The sequence below is a fragment of the Vicia villosa genome, linkage group LG6 (genome assembly GCF_029867415.1).
Source record: "Vicia villosa cultivar HV-30 ecotype Madison, WI linkage group LG6, Vvil1.0, whole genome shotgun sequence".
Lineage (NCBI taxonomy): Eukaryota > Viridiplantae > Streptophyta > Magnoliopsida > Fabales > Fabaceae > Vicia > Vicia villosa.
Genome location: NC_081185.1, coordinates 149,428,801 through 149,447,875, shown reverse-complemented (window position 1 = coordinate 149,447,875; position 19,075 = coordinate 149,428,801). Strand labels below are relative to the sequence as shown.

Genomic DNA, 19,075 nt, shown 5'->3' with positions numbered 1-19,075 from the left:
TACTCTGACGTTGTGTATAATTTTTAAGGGTTGGTCTGTTGGTGAAGTCTTACGACTTGACATTGTATTTCTCTTAAGGTCTCAGGATCAAATTTTACTAGGTGTTAACAGTTTATGTGTTGGATCAATCCATATAAAAAATTTCTCCGACTTTAAAAGGACTTCCGCATATAGACAATGGAATTCATCTCTCTTGGATTAGTTGATACTTAGGCAAGTGGACAGTAGAATTGGTTTTTCTTATTGAATAGTGCATGATATATTTTTAAAGGAATGAGAAGCTTTTAATATTGAGAAATTAGTGTGCCTTGTGTTGAGATGTGAGTTTTAAGTCTAACATTGATTGGAAAAGTGAAGATTGAGCACTTTATAAGTGAGAGGATTCATATATCAATTACCTTAAGATATTTAGTGAATATGTGGCATTTATTTCACTTGTTTGGGTGAGTCTTTGACCTTTAGGTGAGTGTTTGACCCAATCTAAATGTTTCCCCCTCATGATGACTCAATAGTAGTATGAGAGTCTGGTTCAAGTAAGTGACCGGCTCCTTGTATCAAAATTCTTCTTGACGTGTGTGTTATCGGCGGTCCAAGTATGTGGATGAAACAAGTGCGAATGTGAAGGGAATTCACACTTGAGGGGGAGATTGTTAAGAAAAAATGTGAGTTGAGTTTTGTTTGACTCAATGCAATGTTTCCCCTTCATGATGACCCAACAATATTGTGGACTTATAATGATGGAAAGTGCGGAAAAGTATCCTGCAGACATTATCTACAATGGATCTCGTCTTGCTGCACAAATCAACGTCTGATTGATATCATGTAGTCGCTCATCTTTAAGTGTGTTCGCGAGTGGTATTAGACCTTTAATTTGGAAGTCATTATTACTTATGGGCCTTAGTTATTAGTTATAAGAATGAGAATTTCTTAATGCATTCTAAGTGGTGGAAAAACACCTTATGAAAATATAAAAATGTCTCTTTTGATTTCGAAAAATACATTTCGGACGCACCTCATACACAAATCCTTCATTTTTTAGTCACGCCCCAATGCTATAAATAAATTTGTTTCGAAAATTCATTTTCGGAGAGTCTTTGGAAATACATTTCTGGAATTAAAAAATGCAAAAACTTTATCATTTCATAATGGCATTTATTTTCATTTCTATTCAATTTTATCATCTCTTAAACTCCATTTTGCAAAGTAAAAATTTCCCTACTTTCTGAATGAGATCCATCCTCCAAAATGAACTTATGCAGTATTAGGTCATAAGCTGGAATATATGTTGAAGTCTCTTGTCATTGACTGGAATATATGTTTTCCCTTTTTCAACCATGCCTCCATGTGAGCATGTCAACCTTACGAACATCACACCGTCAGGTAAAGTTCCTTCTCTCTGAAACCAATTTGTATTGGTTCAATAAGTATCAGAAATGCATTTTTCGGAGACTCTCCGAAAATGCATTTTTTGAATAAATTTATTCGCAAAATTGAAGCACGGTTCAAAAATAAATGAATTGTGTATGAATTAAATGCTTTCAAAGATATATTTCTAAAATCTAAAGATATTTTTTGTTTTTCACAAGGGGTGCTAGAAATTCAAAGAGCATTAAGAAATTCCCATAAAAATTAAGAATAAGAACCCGGATTCGGAGATGTTTATAATGTGATCAGGACTATGAAGTAAGTATGAAAATTACAAAAGCTATATAAACTCATCAGAAGTGATGTACATGATCCAAACTATTACAAGACTCAAACTAGTCATCATTTATTGAATTGAAATTTGAAACAAACTTGATGATGATATACATTTGCACAAATATAATCACATTAATAAACACAAGTAACAAGTCTTTAACCACATCAATCATTTTTTGCCTTGCTGTTTTGAGTCAGGTTTGAGAGGACTTACTCCCCTATTCGACAACCTCATCTCTCTAGGCATTATCGGACTATTAGGTCCTCTTGCGCCCGACCGAGGACTTTGTTCTGTCGTGAGTTCCCCTGCCCGAGAATTAAAAGAGATGCGCGGGCTAAGTCGGCTCTTAGGATCACTTCTCGGTGTTGGAGTAGAGCTATTGATCTTTGGACTGTTAATAGTATGCCTAAACTCGCCACGGCTTCTAGTGATAACTTCATCGAATATCTCACCTTCTCCGATATGAGAAACGCCAGCTCCAAACTCAGATTGCTGTTAATCAATCAATCGTAATCGTTAGATCATAAAAAGAAGTTTGTTTTTAATCATAACTACTTCTAAAGTCACACATATCAGTGATTGAGACTTGTTGAACAAGAAATCTTACCGATGCAAGGTTGAATGGTAACGCGGTTTGCTCTTCGTATTCCGCTGCATCCAAGTCTTGAAGATGGGCACCTTTGAAGAATTTGGGAAGAAAGTATTGTCGAACCGGAACTAAGAGCATGATCATCAAAGGAAACATGACTCCAGCAATAGGTACCCAAGTTAGTCCAAAACATATCAGTAGATAAATGGTTTGGAATATCGTGAATGTCGCTATTGTTTTGAAAGGAACTGTTTCGACAAAAGTAGCATGGTAATCTTCAAGCACCCTACACATAATAAAGAAAAATTGTTCATCATTTTATGCACAGTCACAGATAGAAGAATATGATTAAACATTTATAGAATTTTTATTAACAATTACTTGAATCTTCTGCTCGGTGCGGTGAAGAGTAACAAGATCCTTTCCCAAAACTGATTTCCAGGTAAACTTTCAATTGCCATGAAAGCGAAGTAACCCCAAAGTACTGAAGTTGGGATTTTCTTGAGAATAGGCATGGCTGCAACACATCCTCCAACCATTACTGATTGAAGCAAGTTACTGACGCGTTGTTCTTTTACCTCAACAGGTAGCAGGTCGTCTATTTCTTTCTCGACGTCAAATATAGACTCGTCGACTGGGGCGTCCACGCTTCCCATACTTGTAGCTGCTTGAATGGTTGTTTCTTTTAGTTCTTTTAGTCCTTGAGCCTAATTATTTTACACAATACCAACATATGTCATGTATTAGTATTAAGAACTCGTGCAATGCGCATGGAGAAATTCGTGAAAAGATAGTTCCGTGTCAACTTACTCGAGCGGAAGGATCCTGGTAAATAAGAGGTGTCTGCATTTGATGGTATGCTTCTTGCATGTTACCATATAACTGTCCTAAACTAGCGTTCTTACCGATGCTTTTTCGGGCGGTTATCACGAGTTTGTTACGAAGCAACTGTACCAACAGAACTCATTCTTAGTTAGACATGTTCATGTTAATAAGAATTGATACCGTTTTGTCGATACATATTTAATTCGACTTACCTGATGTTTAAGAGTTGCGAGGCTTTTCGTATGCATCGGAGATTGCGGTATGACTCCATTTGCCGGAGGAATTCCAATAAGGCCACATAATAACGTCTTCGATTAAAAAACATAAATGTTACGATTAGAACAAATTTAGCCAGTTAAAGTATAATGAGCTAAGAATTAAAATAATGCAATTTCATACCAAAAATCCCAAAAGAAGTAAATCATAATGGTAAGAAGATGGTTTTCTCAAATTGAACTCTTTCTGCTGAGAAAGCTGAGATGCGACACTATGATCGAAGTAATAAAGCACGGCGATCATAGTTGCTGGTATAAATGCTCCGATTATGAAAACAACGGGAACTTGAACCATATCCTGTTCAGAACAAAGCCATCTAGTTAATAAAACAGTGTTTCTATCAACAAGAAGAGAGTTTGTAGGTTACATGCCTTAACAACGGTCCAATTGTCGTAGGCACCGGGCGACCACGGATTCGGACTAAAGAGGCGTCTTGGGATACCGTTTGGAACACTTGCAGTTGGTATGTAGGATACACCTGTCCAAACTAGGACCATAAGCGGCACACCATAGTCGGCTACAAGACTACGAAGCCAACCTGTATTTTAACAAAAACGATTTTCTTAGAAAACCGAATGACTACAAGAAGTGACGGATTCAAAAAATTTTAAGCTATAGAGGCGACTCTCGTAAGTATAAAGTAGTGAGAGCAGGACTTACCACTGCCATAACGCCATGATCTAGCTTTTCTGCTTTTTAATGCAGTGAGGAGAAGGCCAAATGAAAGGACCAAAGCAAACATCCCGTTAGCAAACCTCCACGACGGTAAAAACTCAATCAATTTCGTATCTTCTCTCTTCGGAATGCGAAACTCATCCACGAGTCCCTAAAAAACAACGAGTATATATTATAAATATGCATTAAGTAACACCTTTACAGATAGACAGACAGATAAATAGAATAAACGAACAAGCTAATTAATTGTCTTACTTTGATAGCTTGCTGCATGAAAAGCATTGCGATAAGCATGCCAAACAACTCGCCAGCGATTCGGGTAAATCTGTTGATGATGGAACATGCTCCTAAGATGGCCAGTAAGAATAGTATCAATGCAGTCCAAACACATACCCTACAAAATCAAGTCATAAAAAAAGAAAACAAGAAAATGGTGAGCCACACGACAGCGACAGTACTAGAACATAAATAAGGGTCTGTTTGGATTACTAGCATAAGCACTTTTGTCAAACTCCCTCTGGTCCTATTATTTATAGATCAAATAGATACCCGGCATATTCAATAAATCTAAAAAGTAAACTTTTCTTATAAACAGGATCAGAGAGAATACTATTTTGACTATTATTTATCTTTCATTATAGTGTATTCATAAGAACTTATATAATAAGCACTTATGCTATAAACACTTAATTGACCTTTTTATCCAAACAGAACTTAATTGCGCCAAGCTCCGAAAAACAAAAACAAAAAGGAACAAGCTATTTACCATCCAGTCCATGCAAGAAACAGCTTCCTACCCAACTCAGGTCTTTCTTTAGCAAAATTGAACATGAACTGATACATGATCACAGTAGGTTCTGCCACACCTAAAATCAGCAAAGGTTGACCACCAATGATTGAGTGTATAATGCCACATATCGAAGTTGACACCAACGTTTGAACAGCTGTTAAAACACCCTCTGCAAATTCAAAACAAAAACACATTTTAACACTGACCCATTTCCAAATTTCCTTCCTTTTTTCCATTTTTCAATCCAAATTCCAAAAAAATAAAAACTTTTCATTTCAGTACCAGTGTTTCTCTCAAGCTGTTCACCAAATGAAATAACAGGTATTGCAGAAGCAAAAAATATGTATGTTGTAGGAGCCAAAATCCTGAAAAAGAAAAAAAAAAAACTTTTTTTTACAATCCAATTTAAAATTTATAAAGCATATGTATAATCGAAATTATACAGAAATAACAGACAAACAGACAACAAACTGAGCGACAAACAGGTAACAAACTGTGCTGTTACACTTTTTATAATCAAAATTCTGAATCTTGCTTTAAGAATATACCTTACACCTGCTTTGATTCCACTTGTCCAATCTTGTTTGTAGCACATTAACCTTCCTCTTAGATCATTCTTGATACCTTCAAGAGGCACAAAAGTCTCCTCCATAGTATTTGATTTTTTTTTCCCACCAAACAAGGTTAAGGAAAAGAGTAAAAATTCCAATGAAATCACAAAAAGTTTAATTTACATGATTTTTTGTATTGGTTTGTATCTCAACAAGGTTTTAATCACAGGCAAAGTGTGGAATTAGGATAGAGGAATGTGGTGATTGAGTTAAGAAGGGGGTGTGGATAGCATGAATGTTGCAAGTTAGGTTCAAAGACATATGGAGAATGAGAGATTCAATGAAATGAAATGACAGCTGTATGAAATGGTTTTTTGGGACCTTCTCAAGTGGTTCCTAATAAGATGAATGTGTTTGCAGAGTATTTATAAGCTTAAAAAAAGTGTGAAATGATGAAGGTAGATTTGGTTTGGAAGTATAGTGTATAATGACACTAGCTTGTAAAATGTAAAATACATTATAAATGTGTATATATGTAATGTAATGTGTCTTTCCAGCTTCATCATCAATAGGTTTTATTTTTTTAATGACAAGAAGTCAGCATCATCTATAATATGGACCCACTTAATAATGTGTGGGATCTCTAATTTAAGTGTTTTTGTTATGTGTTATTGAAATTGATTTTAATCATAAAAATGAAAAAAACTTTAACCCTACTAGCAACTTTAGAGAAGGCCGATTAATTATGTTAGATCGGTTGAAAAAATTGGTGGTCGAATAATGGAAAAATTCATAAATTTTTGAAATTGCAGTTTTTTAACGTTTTTTATGCGATCTGAAATGCGAGTTTTTGACAATAGATAGGTCGTGATTTTTGAATTGACACGGGTGTTTTTTTAGAGTTGGTAAAAACTCGATAGAGTTAGTAGTTGTTTGTGATATTTTGGTACCGTTCGACATTGATATAGTGTACTTTTATAAGACTTTGAGTCGAAATCGCATGTGTTGTTGTGTTGTTGGTTAAATAATGTTGACGGGTGTTGAAAATAGTGTTGAAGGCAATTCTAAGAAGCTTATTATCGAGTTCGTTACTATTTTCACAAGACTTTTTCACAAAACTCAGTGACATTAAGCTTGATGGGGATGGTGGAAATTATACAATGTAGAAGTATCTTGTTGAAGTTAGTCTCAGAGAAATGGGAAAGGGTGGACATTTAACTCAAGCATGTCAAAAGGGAGCAACAATATGGGATACAAAGGATAAATATTGAGAATAATGAGTAGTGTGGAGAAGTCTCACATTTGCCAGAAATGTGGATATTTGAGTATGTATAAGTGAGAGAACCCACACACTTATCACCTTAAGATTTTGAATGAGTATGTGGTGTGTCTCTCATAAAGGTGTGTTGCTCATAAAAGAAAACCCCCTAAATATAAAAATGATTCCTCATATTGGCCCTTGAACAGCCCCAACAGTCGCATGAGAGTCTGGTTAAGCGAAGGGATCAACTTACTGGCCACTTAAAAAGTATAATCACATTTGAGGGGAGTATATAGTATGTCTCTCACAATGATGTGTTACTCATAAAAAAAAGTCTCAAAATGATAAAATACTCTCTCGTGTTAACCCTCGTATAGCCCCAACAATAAACACACATTTTTTGGTGTGTTTGTTTCAAGATTTTAAAAATTGTTTTCAAATATTTTTTTATTTTTAAAAATGTTTTTACACATATATTTCTCATATTCATTCACATGTTTATAAGAGTGTGTTTTTTATTGGTTAAGTAGTCAGGTTCGGCGGGACTCACAGGAAATGTACTTTGATTTACTAGGAATGTGGCAGAAGCGGTTTTTATCTGTATTTAAGTTTAACTGTGATAAATGAATAATTAATTCATAATCTTAGATTCTAATTTATTGTCATCCAGAGTTCTGGATTGAATCGGTCAGTCGGACAGAAAATTGAAGGGATCACCGGTATGCTCTAATTGTTGGATCGAATATGTTATTGAACTAATGAAAATTGGACAAAATCGATGAACAGGCGGATTAAATTCATGCTTTTTTCTCGAACAAAACGATGTTGTTTTGATATTATTTTAAAATAGAATTAAATTAAATTAAATTAAAATTAGATTTTATTCAAAATTTATTTGGAACAATTTTTCATTGTTTACGATAAAACATGGTTTAAAATTTATTTATATTTCTATTTTTGTATTATTTTATTGTATTTAATAATTATACTCGCTTGTGTTGACCTCTGAATAGCATCCAAGAATAAATATACACAGACTTTTGGTGTGTTTCAAAGTTAAAAAATATTTTCAAATATTTTTTATTTTCAAAAATGGTGTTAAGATGATATTTATCTAGATGTTTATAAGATGAAAATTCAGCATTCCCTTAAAAATAAATTTAATTAAACTATAACTTCTAATTAATATTCATATTTATTATATTTTTTAATTTTAAATTAAATTAAATTTACACTCATTCTTAAAAAATATTATTCATAAAAATATTATTTGAAACAAACATACCCTTAAAAGTTATTTAGTTCATGCGGTGTTTAACTGTAATAAATTTCTTATCTTTAGGCTCTAATCTTAATCAATAATTAATTCATAATCTTAATTCTAATATCTTCTCATTCAGTGTTTTAAAAAATGTATCAAACCGACTAATCAAACTAAGAATTGGAGTTGTCACCTGTCTGTTCTAATTGTTGGACTGGATATATTATTTAAACAGTGAAAATATGACAAAATTGGTGAGGCAATTTTGAAAATCGACGAGTTAAATGTATGTTTTTTTCTTGAACCAAACGACGTTGTTTTGATATTATTTTTTCAAAAAGATATAATTAAAATATTAATTAAACTTTATTCAAAATTTATTTGAATGAATTTTTCATTGTTTACCATTAGACATCATTAAAAATCTATAAATTTTTTTGTTTTGTTATAGAGATCGATTTATTCAACTGATTTATTTAATTTAATCTAATTTAGTCTTGTAATTCGACTCATGATCCAGTAGTTCGACCAATAAATCAATGACTCTATCTTCACCAATTTAATGACCGATCTGATTTATAGAATTGTCATTTTTGTATTAATCAATTCTTAAAATATTTTAATAGAAACACATTATTTTTTTTACAACCCTTTTAACCTTTTCCTAAGTGAGATAACAAAATAAAATAATCACTAAAAAATCTAAACACGCGTGTGTTATTACTTTAGACAAAGTGACTTACCATGTCGACCTAACTAAACAAGATATTGTAAAAAAATAATGAAAACAAAATGTTTAAAAATAAGTAGTCAACCCTAGTTTATTTCATTTATTTACAACATTATCATAACCGTCATCTTGTAAAATAAATTATATTTCCCTCTCCATAATAGGTCTCGTTGAGTATATACGTAGCAACTTATTTAGTTGACTATCTTTTTTTTATTTTCATAATTTTAATTACTTTTTGACAAATTTTAATTATTTATTATTGATCCACCATTTTATGCCCATTTGGCCTAGTAGATAGATGGATCATTGTTTGCATCTATCCATTGGACTTGACACCATAACAACATTATTAGAGATTTAGAGATATAGTATAAAAAAAAAGCTTCAAGAAAAGCAAAAGAAATTTTTTACTTTTAAAAGAAATAAACATTTATATTTTTTTACTTGAAGTAAATATATAGAATAATAAATGGAGAAAAATTAAAAATTAAAAATATTTAATAGTTTAATATAAGAGAAAACAAATGTTTATTAATAGTATATAAGATAGTTAGATAGGGACAAAATTTTGGTAAATAGTTTAATATCTGATAATAGTATCTCTTATTTATTCGAAATAAGTTTTTGATACTTTCAAATCAATAATTTTTTAGAAAAAAATGATAAATATTAGTTTAAAAAAATTAATTAACAATTTTATTACAATCAATCAAAATTTTAAGAAAAAATACGATAAAGAATTTAGTCAATTTCATTCTTATTTTTTCAAATAAAAGACATGTATATTTTTAAACATTATACTATATAATACGATTGTAAAATGACTAGAAAATTCTTTATCTAACTAAAAAAACTCCCTCGTCTCTAATTTTTAATGATTTTATTATCATTTATTAAGTAAATATAGTTGTAACTTTTTTAAAATAACTTTTTTTTATAGTTATAGAATATATTTATTTTTTAATATATTTCTTAGGTATAATTTGAATTCGTATTCCACTTATTCATCTTATTCTTATACTGATTTATGCATTGGAATGCTATCAGTGCAGGTCTACCACTTTTCCACCGTACTAGAAGTTCAAGTCTATTGTTGCAATTCACCTCTTCTGATACTGATCGATTTTGGTTCCCTCGTGGAACAATGACATTGTTTGTGGAAATCGGCATCTGATTCCCACATTTACACGTTAAAAAATTCACCTCTCGATTCACTGAACCAAAGCGTCCTCAAATTAGAAACTTAGATTTCCTAAATTTGAATCGCAGATCTGTATTCTCGATCCTCACTGATCAAAGATCAACATCGCTTCTCATATCTCCACTAGTTCCACCAGCAATGGAAAGTTCCATAGTCACTCGCTCTGTCGTGTAACCCGAAGCAGACGCATTCGCTCAATTTGCAAGTGATCCACTTCATCCTCTAAAAAAAGGTAGCGATCAAGTCCTGGTGAACTCTTCGTTTGCACCGTTGCATCCAGATCTACCTCAACCTAAAGTGTCTTAAGGAGTTTTTGAACCTCTCATCCTCTTAGGATATGCTCCCCAATTCCAATAAGGAAAACCATTTCTCAGACCTCCACACTTCAAATGGTGCTTATACTAGAGGCATTACCTGGTTTCTAACTACTACAAGTCAACCTTGGCGTGGAAGGCGCCAACGAACTATTGAATCGTGCTTACAACATGGTTCAACGGTTAAATTCACAAGCAGTAGTGGAAAGGTTACTCTGATTCGAAGAAAGCTTACACAATGTGAATCCAAAGAGAAACACGGTGCACAAGGCTATTTTCTAAAGACACAATACTCCTTCCCTTGGTCCTAAAGAAGGTTGAGGAAGTCACACTCCCCTCCTGAGGTTCTCCGCCCTCAAAGGGGGAGGAACAGATGAAGAAGCCTCTCCTATTAAAAATTGGGAGAAACATCCTCTTTTTGCTCGTATCCTCAACAGTCTGATACTGAAATTAGTAGAGAAACTTCCAAAGCTAAATATTTATGGCATAAAGGAAGATCGAGTAAGCAGATGCAACATGTTGATGATCTCCTAAACTATTATCACGTGGATGATACGCACAAAGTGATTTTTCCAATATTGTTTAATGATCAACTCTCTTCTCTCAATAAAGTTACAACAATATTTCCTCTAAAATAAACTTATTTATTTAGAAACACAAGATTTTTCCAATATTGTTTAATTATTAGGTGTTCTTCACTATCTAGAAAATATGATATTAGTTTATTTAAATTAAATTAATTATCATATCCAACATATTATTATAATAATTATCACATGAATAATACATAGCTTTTACAAAATAAAAATAAAAATTTTAAAAATTTAACATGTCATTGTCAAGTTAATAAAAATAATGATTGGTTTTTACAAAATAAAAATAAAATTTTTAAAAATTTAACATGTCATTGTCAAGTTAATAAAAATAATGATTGGTTTGAATGAGAGGCCAAAAAAATCTTTGTATTACATAAAAGAATATTTGTTTTTTATATATATATGTTTTCGAATCGCTCCATATGATAGGACGAATTTAATACTAACCCTTTTTTCAAAAAAATTAAGTTGGATTTATATTTCAAATCTAAATTTGATCTCCCAATCCTCGTAAATATTGTAAAATTGAAAATGTTCAAACACACCAAGACCTTCTCGTTATGAAAATCTAACAATAATATTAATTTTGTATCATGCTACAAATAATAATGTGAGGGACAAAGAACAATGACAATCAAACTAAATGGTCTCAAGCAACAAAGTTACTTTCCAGGCATTGTAATTTGTAAGTAAACCCACAACAAAAAAGAGAAAGATGAAAGACGAGTACATAAAGAATTTTATTTCTCAATTTAATCAAACAAATCTACTATAGAGGAGAGAGTAGCTCTCCAATTCAATATACTTTCAAATGTTGTTACAAAAGATTACAAATGAGTTATAAGAAAATAATATATTATGTTTCCAAGAACAAACCTTATTGCTTATCCAAGTGTTTCTTAATTTTTCAACTCTTTATATATGAATCACACAAACTTAAGATATTTAGAAGTATTTCTCGATCCCCTTATATACATCCAATGATTTCCCTAATCTTTACCATTGTCTCTCTAAGAATGATTTTCATCTCTTCCCTTTGTCTTTTTCTCTTATTAACAAAAGTGATAGAGAATCATATTTATAATATCCTAAAACTCTATTGGGCTAGATATCCAAGTCATATTGATCCCCCAAACCACCTAACTCATGGTCCAATTGTACCCTTAACTAGCCAACCCATTGACCTACTCAACCATTAAGCAGTGATCGATCCAACATGTTGACCATTTACTATTCAACTAGTTAACTATTAACCTAGTGTTGACTTTTTGATCAAAGTCATTTGGGCTAGAAAAATTCTTCTCATCACTTTAGTTTATAAGAAATACTTCTACAAATACTCGACTAAAAAATGATGGTGATGTCAATTTAACCATCACTCACCTTGGTGCTTTTTCCAAAGTTGAATAATTATTTAACAAACTTGATTTCAACCCACACTTTTCCTAAATGGGTATTTTAGCAAGCCCACAAATATGGTTCTTTAACCATTTTTTACTCACTTTACTTCTAAATACCTCCTTGAAGATCCTTGTGTCAGAATCTTACAACCATTCAGCTACATTCAAACTATAACAACTAAGGTTGACATAATTGTATCCCTAAAATATGGGTGGGAATAGGCCAGGCCGGCCTACAGAGGCCTATGGTCTAGCCTATATAAGGCCACGCCAGGCTTATTTGACAAAAAGGTCAAGCTTAAGCTTTTTTAAAAGCCTATTTAATAAAATAGGTCAGGCTTAGGCTATTAAAAAAAAACCTATCAAGCCTTATAAGGTAGCCTATATTTTCATGTAGATTAAAAATAGGCTAAATAGATTCGCCTATATTTGCATGTTTATTAGAAAAGGGGCTAAATAGGCAAGCCTATGTATGCTTATATAGGACGACTTATAAGTTTTCTTAAATAATATGGATTAATTGAAAACCATAATAAAAATAGGCTTTTAAATAGGCTTTCAGGCCATGCCAGGCTCTTTAAAAGGCTAGGCCATGCCAAAAAAGAGAGCATATTATAGGCCTCAGGCCAGGCTCAGGCCTTTCAAGTTTATCATAGATCAGACTCTGGCCTTATAAAGCCTAGCCTAGACTAGCCTATTTCCACCCCTACCCTAAAATGGTAGAATCTACTTCCTTATCTTATCACAAGTCAAATGATAACTAGAGACTACTGTAAAATTTCTTTCACTAAAAGTAGTATCACTTGCATGAACCTCCACCTCAAACTGAGTCTTTTACACCATAGTTTTTAAAACCTTCATCTTTAGATCTTTAAAATTCCTTCCTTTACGGGCCTCAATGAAATTAATATATCTACTTATGATGAATTTTGATCTTCCAAGTCCCGCTTCCCACAACTTATAACCCTTCCGATATTATGAATAACAATAGAAGACATATTTCACTACTTTACCACCAAGTTGGACTAGCTTTATTTGTTTAAATGAAAAATATTTGAAGACCTTCACTTTAGAGTAATCTACAAGTTTCCCGCTCTAAGCCTCCATAGGTTTTTGGAAGTATATTCATGTGAATGGATATTTGTCGATCATGTAAGCCATTTTGAAACCGATCTTACTCCAAAAAATCACTGGCAACTCATCTTCTAGCACCATGCTAGAAGTGTTCATATGTGTCTTAATCTTATCTCCTGCAAAACTCATTATAATTTTTTAAAATAACCATGATCACTCCACCATGCAAAATCATTAATACCTCATGTTCAATTTTAGTGGAATAGCCTAGATCATCAAGCACGCTTATGGATGACAAATTATTCCTGAACTCGGGAACATACTTCATGTAGCATAGAAGGAACTCACGATCATCAAATATTTTAAGTCAAATTGTACCAACACCATGAAGCTTGCAAGCATGATTATTATCGAGTCGACGACTCCACCATCTTCCAGCTTCAAAGTCTCAAAGTATTTTCTTGGGCGTACGTGACAAGAGAATTTTAAGTCCATAACCCAACTATTTCAGTCTTTAAACTCGGCAAAACTAGTGCATCAACACTTTCATAACTATCCTCGTTTGAGAAAATTGCAATACAAACAAATTTTTTACTATCCTCCCTATTGGAATCCTTTTTTAAGTGACTAATTTTTTAACAAATAATGTATTTTACCCTTGACTTATCAAACCTTATGGATTTGGACACCCTCTATATGCTTTCTTCCTCCTTTTTAGACTCTAAAGCCATCACAACTATATTCAATCTTGAAATTTTTTACCTTTAAAAATTTCTCAGATCTCACATTGTTTGGACTTTATCTAAAGTAATAATATCTTCCTTATAAAAAATAAAGGCATCCTTAAAGTGTTCAAAGGATCAAGTTAATGTTCTTATAAGATTAAATTCTTGTCATCATCATCATTTTTCACCTCAATATTCTCCAGATCATTAATGGTCTTGTAAAATTATGTCAACTTCTCCACGGTAGATTTAATCTCTACCATTTAGAATAAATAGAGTTGTTATTTCAAACACAAGTAAGTCAAAGACTTGATCATATACAATATTTTAAGATTTTCCCACATCGAAGTCGGAGTCTTCTCCATGGTGACTTCCCTTAGAATTTTATCCTTGAGGCACATAATAATGACACTTCTGATTTTATCCATTATATTGGTATTCTGTGTTTAGTGTTAGGCGTGCAGGCATTGATGTCCCACTCTTCAATGCTTCAACACACTTCTTTTGAGTTAATATTGCTTGCATCATCACTTTCCATAACTCAAATTTGTTATCTCCAGAAAAAAATTGATCTCCCATTTAAAACTCATGGTGCTCACTCGTAAAATTAACCTCATTTCCCCACAGTAGACGTTTCTTGTTGTGAAATTGAAAAGGTTCAACCACACCAAGACCTTCTCACGCCAAGAATAATGATGTGTGAGACAAAGAAAAATGACAACCAAACCAAATGACCTCAAGCAACAAAATAACATGTCAAACAGTGTAAGTAAACCCACAACAACAAAAAAAGAAGATAAAATATGAGTACACAAATAATTTGTTTATCTAGTTTGATCAAATCAACCTACTCTGAAGGAAAGAACAACTCTCTGATTCAATATTCTTCCAAAAATTGTTACAAAATATTAAATATGAGTTACAAGAAAATAATTTTTCATATTTTCAAGAACAAACTCGATTTTCTACACAAGAGTTTCTCAATCTCTCAAACTCTATGCATATGAATTATACAAACCTAATGTGTTTAAAGTATTTCTCAATCACGATAAATACCTCCAAAGATTTCCCAAAATTCAAAAGATTCAAAAAATTCTATAATTGTCTCTATAACTAGGATTACCACATCTTCTCTTATCTTTTTCCCTTACTAACAAAAGTTATAAATAAATAAAAAAAAATCAATTAAATTGTTTGTCCTTTTGAAAAAAAAAATTCAGAACCAGCGTTCATTCAATTGTATGTACTCTTTTTTTATTTATTTATTTAGTTGTATTGTACATGGAACATTTTAGTATGTTTAGTTATTAACAATTGGTATAATTTTAATTTATTTTTAGAAAGTTAACTAAAAACATGCTATCTATTGCCCATGTGTCTTTCGAAAAGTTGACAATTTTTTTTTTAAAAAAATTATAAAAATTGGCAGGATATGTATATAGAGGTTTATTCCGAGGTATAGCCTCCCCATATCGCAAAGTATTTAAATATAATTTCTTATCAATAGTCCTAGTTTTCGATGCATGGTTGGTCAGAAACAAAAAAATGGGGTCATATGATGAAATCATTGAATTCAATAATACAACACAACTTGGTGATGAAGCAAAATCATCGAAAGAAAATTTGGAAAAGGGACAAAAATAAAGCTCTTTAGTTGATATGATAGAAAACAAGTCTAAGGGGAGGGGGGCTATTTTTAAAAACAAAAGTCTAAGGGGACATGAAGTTAACTCCCTTGTTCTCTTCATATCTGAAGGCAAAAAAATATTAGTTTTATCATTTTTTTTTATCACCACCGATGTAGTCTGGTTTGAAAGATCATCGATTTTTTTATTATCACCGATATAGTTCGGTTTGAGAGATCAGTTCTGACATCAAGTGGGTCAACTCCCTTCCCGATCGAGGTTGCGGAGATTGAAATATAGTCTTCTTTATTAAATTCAATGTCAATCATCACTGGATCAACTAACTATTAGTTTATTTTTATCATTTAATACAATTACTTTTGAATTTTTTTATAATGCTCCAAATGTAGTCAATGATGGATAATCCTAGTGAAGTCAATTTATCTACACAATAATTATCTTTTCTATATAATGTGATTCATTTTGAGTCAAATTCTAACCAAAGGTATGTTCCACCCTTTATCATAAGCAAATTATATTGCCTTCATAGCTCATATGATATTAACATGAAGAGCATACGTAACACCAATATTTTATGCAAGGCAACCAATGGAACAACCATAACTTTTCTGGAAATTCAACCAATGGTACAAAAAAATATCCTTTTTATTTGGGCTTGAATTAATATAGTCAGTATTTAGTTTTCTGATCTAATTGGCTATATATAAGACACTTGTTCCTCTTGTAACGAATATATAATAATAATTTTCTATATGAATGACCTTTTTACATGTCATTAATTTGTTATGGTATTATGTGTAAATACTTCAACCCTTCTTCTTTTCCCTTATCCATTCAAAATAGGGTTTTCCGTATTCATCATAGTTTCCAAATTCCTCTTCGGTCACCATGGCTTCCGATGCTGATTTCGACCATGAAGATTCCACCACCAATGATAACAACAACAACAAAATCGACCCTCAAGATTCCATCTTGAACTTCAAAAACCCCTACTACCTTCATTCTATTGAGAACCTTGGTGTCGTTCTTGTGGCGCCGCCAATGGATGATAACAACTGCCACAATTAGAACAAATTTATGCGTCACACCCTAACATCAAAGAACAGACTTAGATTCATTAATCACACATTCTCCAAACCTCTTATGTCTCACTAAGATTTTGATTTGTGGGAACATGCTAATAGCATGGTACTCTCATGGATCAATTGATCTCTTTCACCACAAATTGCTCAAAGTACCATCTGCTTTGACTCAGCGTTCAATCTTTGGGACAACCTTCAAGAAATATTCACCAAGGGGAACCATTTCGCTTCTCCAATCTTCTGCGCGACCTTCACTCCATCAGACAAGGTGACCGCTTCCTTTCATAATATTTCACCGATATGAAAATTCTATGAGATGAACTTGAGGATCTACGTCCAACACCCTCTTGTTCTTGCATCGTCCCTTGCACTTGTGACTTGGCCAAGGTTGTTCGTGGTTACAAACACGTGAAATACATTTCTTATTTTCTCAAGGGATTGAATCATACATATCACAACATCCACACTCAAATTCTTCTTCTTGATCCTCTTCCCAATATCATCCGCGCTTATTCCATGATTGCATAACAAGAAGTTACTTCTCCTTCTTCCTTCAACACCACTCCTATCGTCCTTTACGCCAACCATTCCACCAACAATGGTCACAGAAGAGGGAAAACTCCTAATAAAGGTTCGATTGTTGTGCACTCATTGTAACAAAACAAATCACATGGTAGATTCATGTTATTTTAAACATGATTTTTCCCTTGGGCATCACACCAAGAACAACAAACCTTCCTCAGATTCCAAGACTCACACTGCTGACAAGGATGGGGTAATCTTGAAATAAGATTATCAACATATTCTTCTCCTACAACAATCTAAGAAGAATGCTCAGCACTCTGCTAATGAGTTCTCACACCATTCAGGTATTTTCAACAAAGGTACTGATTTAAACTTATCTTCTATGTGGATCCTTGATTCAGGGGAATCTGATCATGTATGCCCCTACATCAAGTGTTTTTCTGAAATTAAGTTTATTGAACCCATACACATTCAGCTCCCCAATGGAAATAATATTATTGCCAATTTCTGAGGAACTATCATTCTTGATCCCTCTTTAATTCTACATGATACAACCTTATTTTTATATCTAAATTATGTAACAATCATCACTATCACATTTCTTTCTCACGTAAATCATGTCATATTTAGGATGTGTCTACAAAGAAGACGATTGTTCAAGTGGTCCAACATAGGAATCTATATATTCTGCACAAGGACACTTACACACACACACCCTGTTCACACTTTTACTTGTAATATTGATAGTTTGAGTAATGATGCCTCTAGTAATTTGGATGTATGGCACCACAGAACCGGCCACCCTTCTAATGAGGTGTTACAACACATGACTACTTCCTTGACTGATATCAAATATGGTAAAATTTGTTATGTCGTGCTTGCCATTTAGCTAAACAATGTAGACAACCTTTTCCTACTGATAATTTTGTTACTTCTGTTTGTTTTGAACTAATACATCTGGATATTTTGGGTCATATTGTTGTGCATTCTTTAGTAAGTTATTAATATTTTATCACTATTGTAGATGACTTTACTGGATACACTTGGACTTTCTTAATGCACAGTAAATTTGAAACTAGGACTAACATTCATAATTTTAATGCTTATTTTCAAACCCAATTTTCAGCCAAAATTAAAACTATTAGGACTGATAATTATAGTGAATTCCTCATGTCCTCTTTGTATGCCTCCTTAGGAATCCTTCATCAAAGAAGTTGTGTAGAAAACCCCCCAACAAAATTCCACTGTTGAAGGAAAATATAGGCACCTTTTTCATGTCACTAGATCCCTTCCACTTCCTGCCACCTTACCTGAATGCTCTTGGTCTTTTTCCTTATGCCATGCTACATACCACATTAATAGACTATGCAGTTCCTCCATAAAAAAATAGAACACCCTATGAGCTCATATTCAAAGAACCTTTTATCTTTACATATCTCAAAAATTGTGGGTGTTTAACCTATGCCAACACCGTTACTAGACATAGAGATAAACTTGATCATAGGGCCACTAAATGTGTTTTTCTAGGTTATCCTAATGGTTTTAATGGATATTTATTATTTGATCTTAACACTAGGGCCACTCTTGTTTCCATGGATTGTGTTTTCTATGAAAACACCTTTCCCTATACCAATCTGCCATCAACACATAAACAAAACAATGACAATGATCACTCAAATATACCCTTTATATTTGAAATCCCCATCCATCCCTCAACCCCTCCTACCACTGTTGATCCCACGTATGAAACTTTAAATTCCAACCTTCACACATCACCAATTTCAACCCCCATATCTAGACCCACAAACACGTCCTCTCATGCCTCACCTGCACCTTCCCATGACCTGTC

General features: G+C 32.8%; 1 protein-coding gene across 1 annotated transcript; it reads right to left on the bottom strand.

Moving 5' to 3' along the window:
• Positions 1 to 1,684: 1,684 nt before the first annotated feature.
• Positions 1,685 to 5,890, bottom strand: LOC131610463 (probable boron transporter 2). Its single transcript, XM_058882421.1, has 12 exons — positions 5,406 to 5,890; positions 5,140 to 5,222; positions 4,834 to 5,026; positions 4,323 to 4,461; positions 4,053 to 4,218; positions 3,764 to 3,930; positions 3,516 to 3,689; positions 3,329 to 3,424; positions 3,102 to 3,239; positions 2,673 to 2,998; positions 2,310 to 2,577; positions 1,685 to 2,194 (listed from the first exon to the last, which is right to left on the bottom strand). Exons 1-12 carry the CDS (start codon positions 5,507 to 5,509, stop codon positions 1,871 to 1,873), a joined length of 2,178 nt encoding a protein of 725 aa, XP_058738404.1. The 5' UTR covers positions 5,510 to 5,890; the 3' UTR covers positions 1,685 to 1,870.
• Positions 5,891 to 19,075: the final 13,185 nt, after the last annotated feature.

Coding starts and splice junctions, on each gene's coding strand:
- LOC131610463 (XM_058882421.1), bottom strand. CDS start 5,509: ATGGAGGAGACTTTTGTGCCTCTTGAAGGTATCAAGAATGATCTAAGA. Junction 5,223..5,405: donor GGAATCAAAGCAGGTGTAAG/GTATATTCTTAA, acceptor TTTCTTTTTCAG/GATTTTGGCTCCTACAACAT. Junction 3,690..3,763: donor ACAATTGGACCGTTGTTAAG/GCATGTAACCTA, acceptor TGTTCTGAACAG/GATATGGTTCAAGTTCCCGT.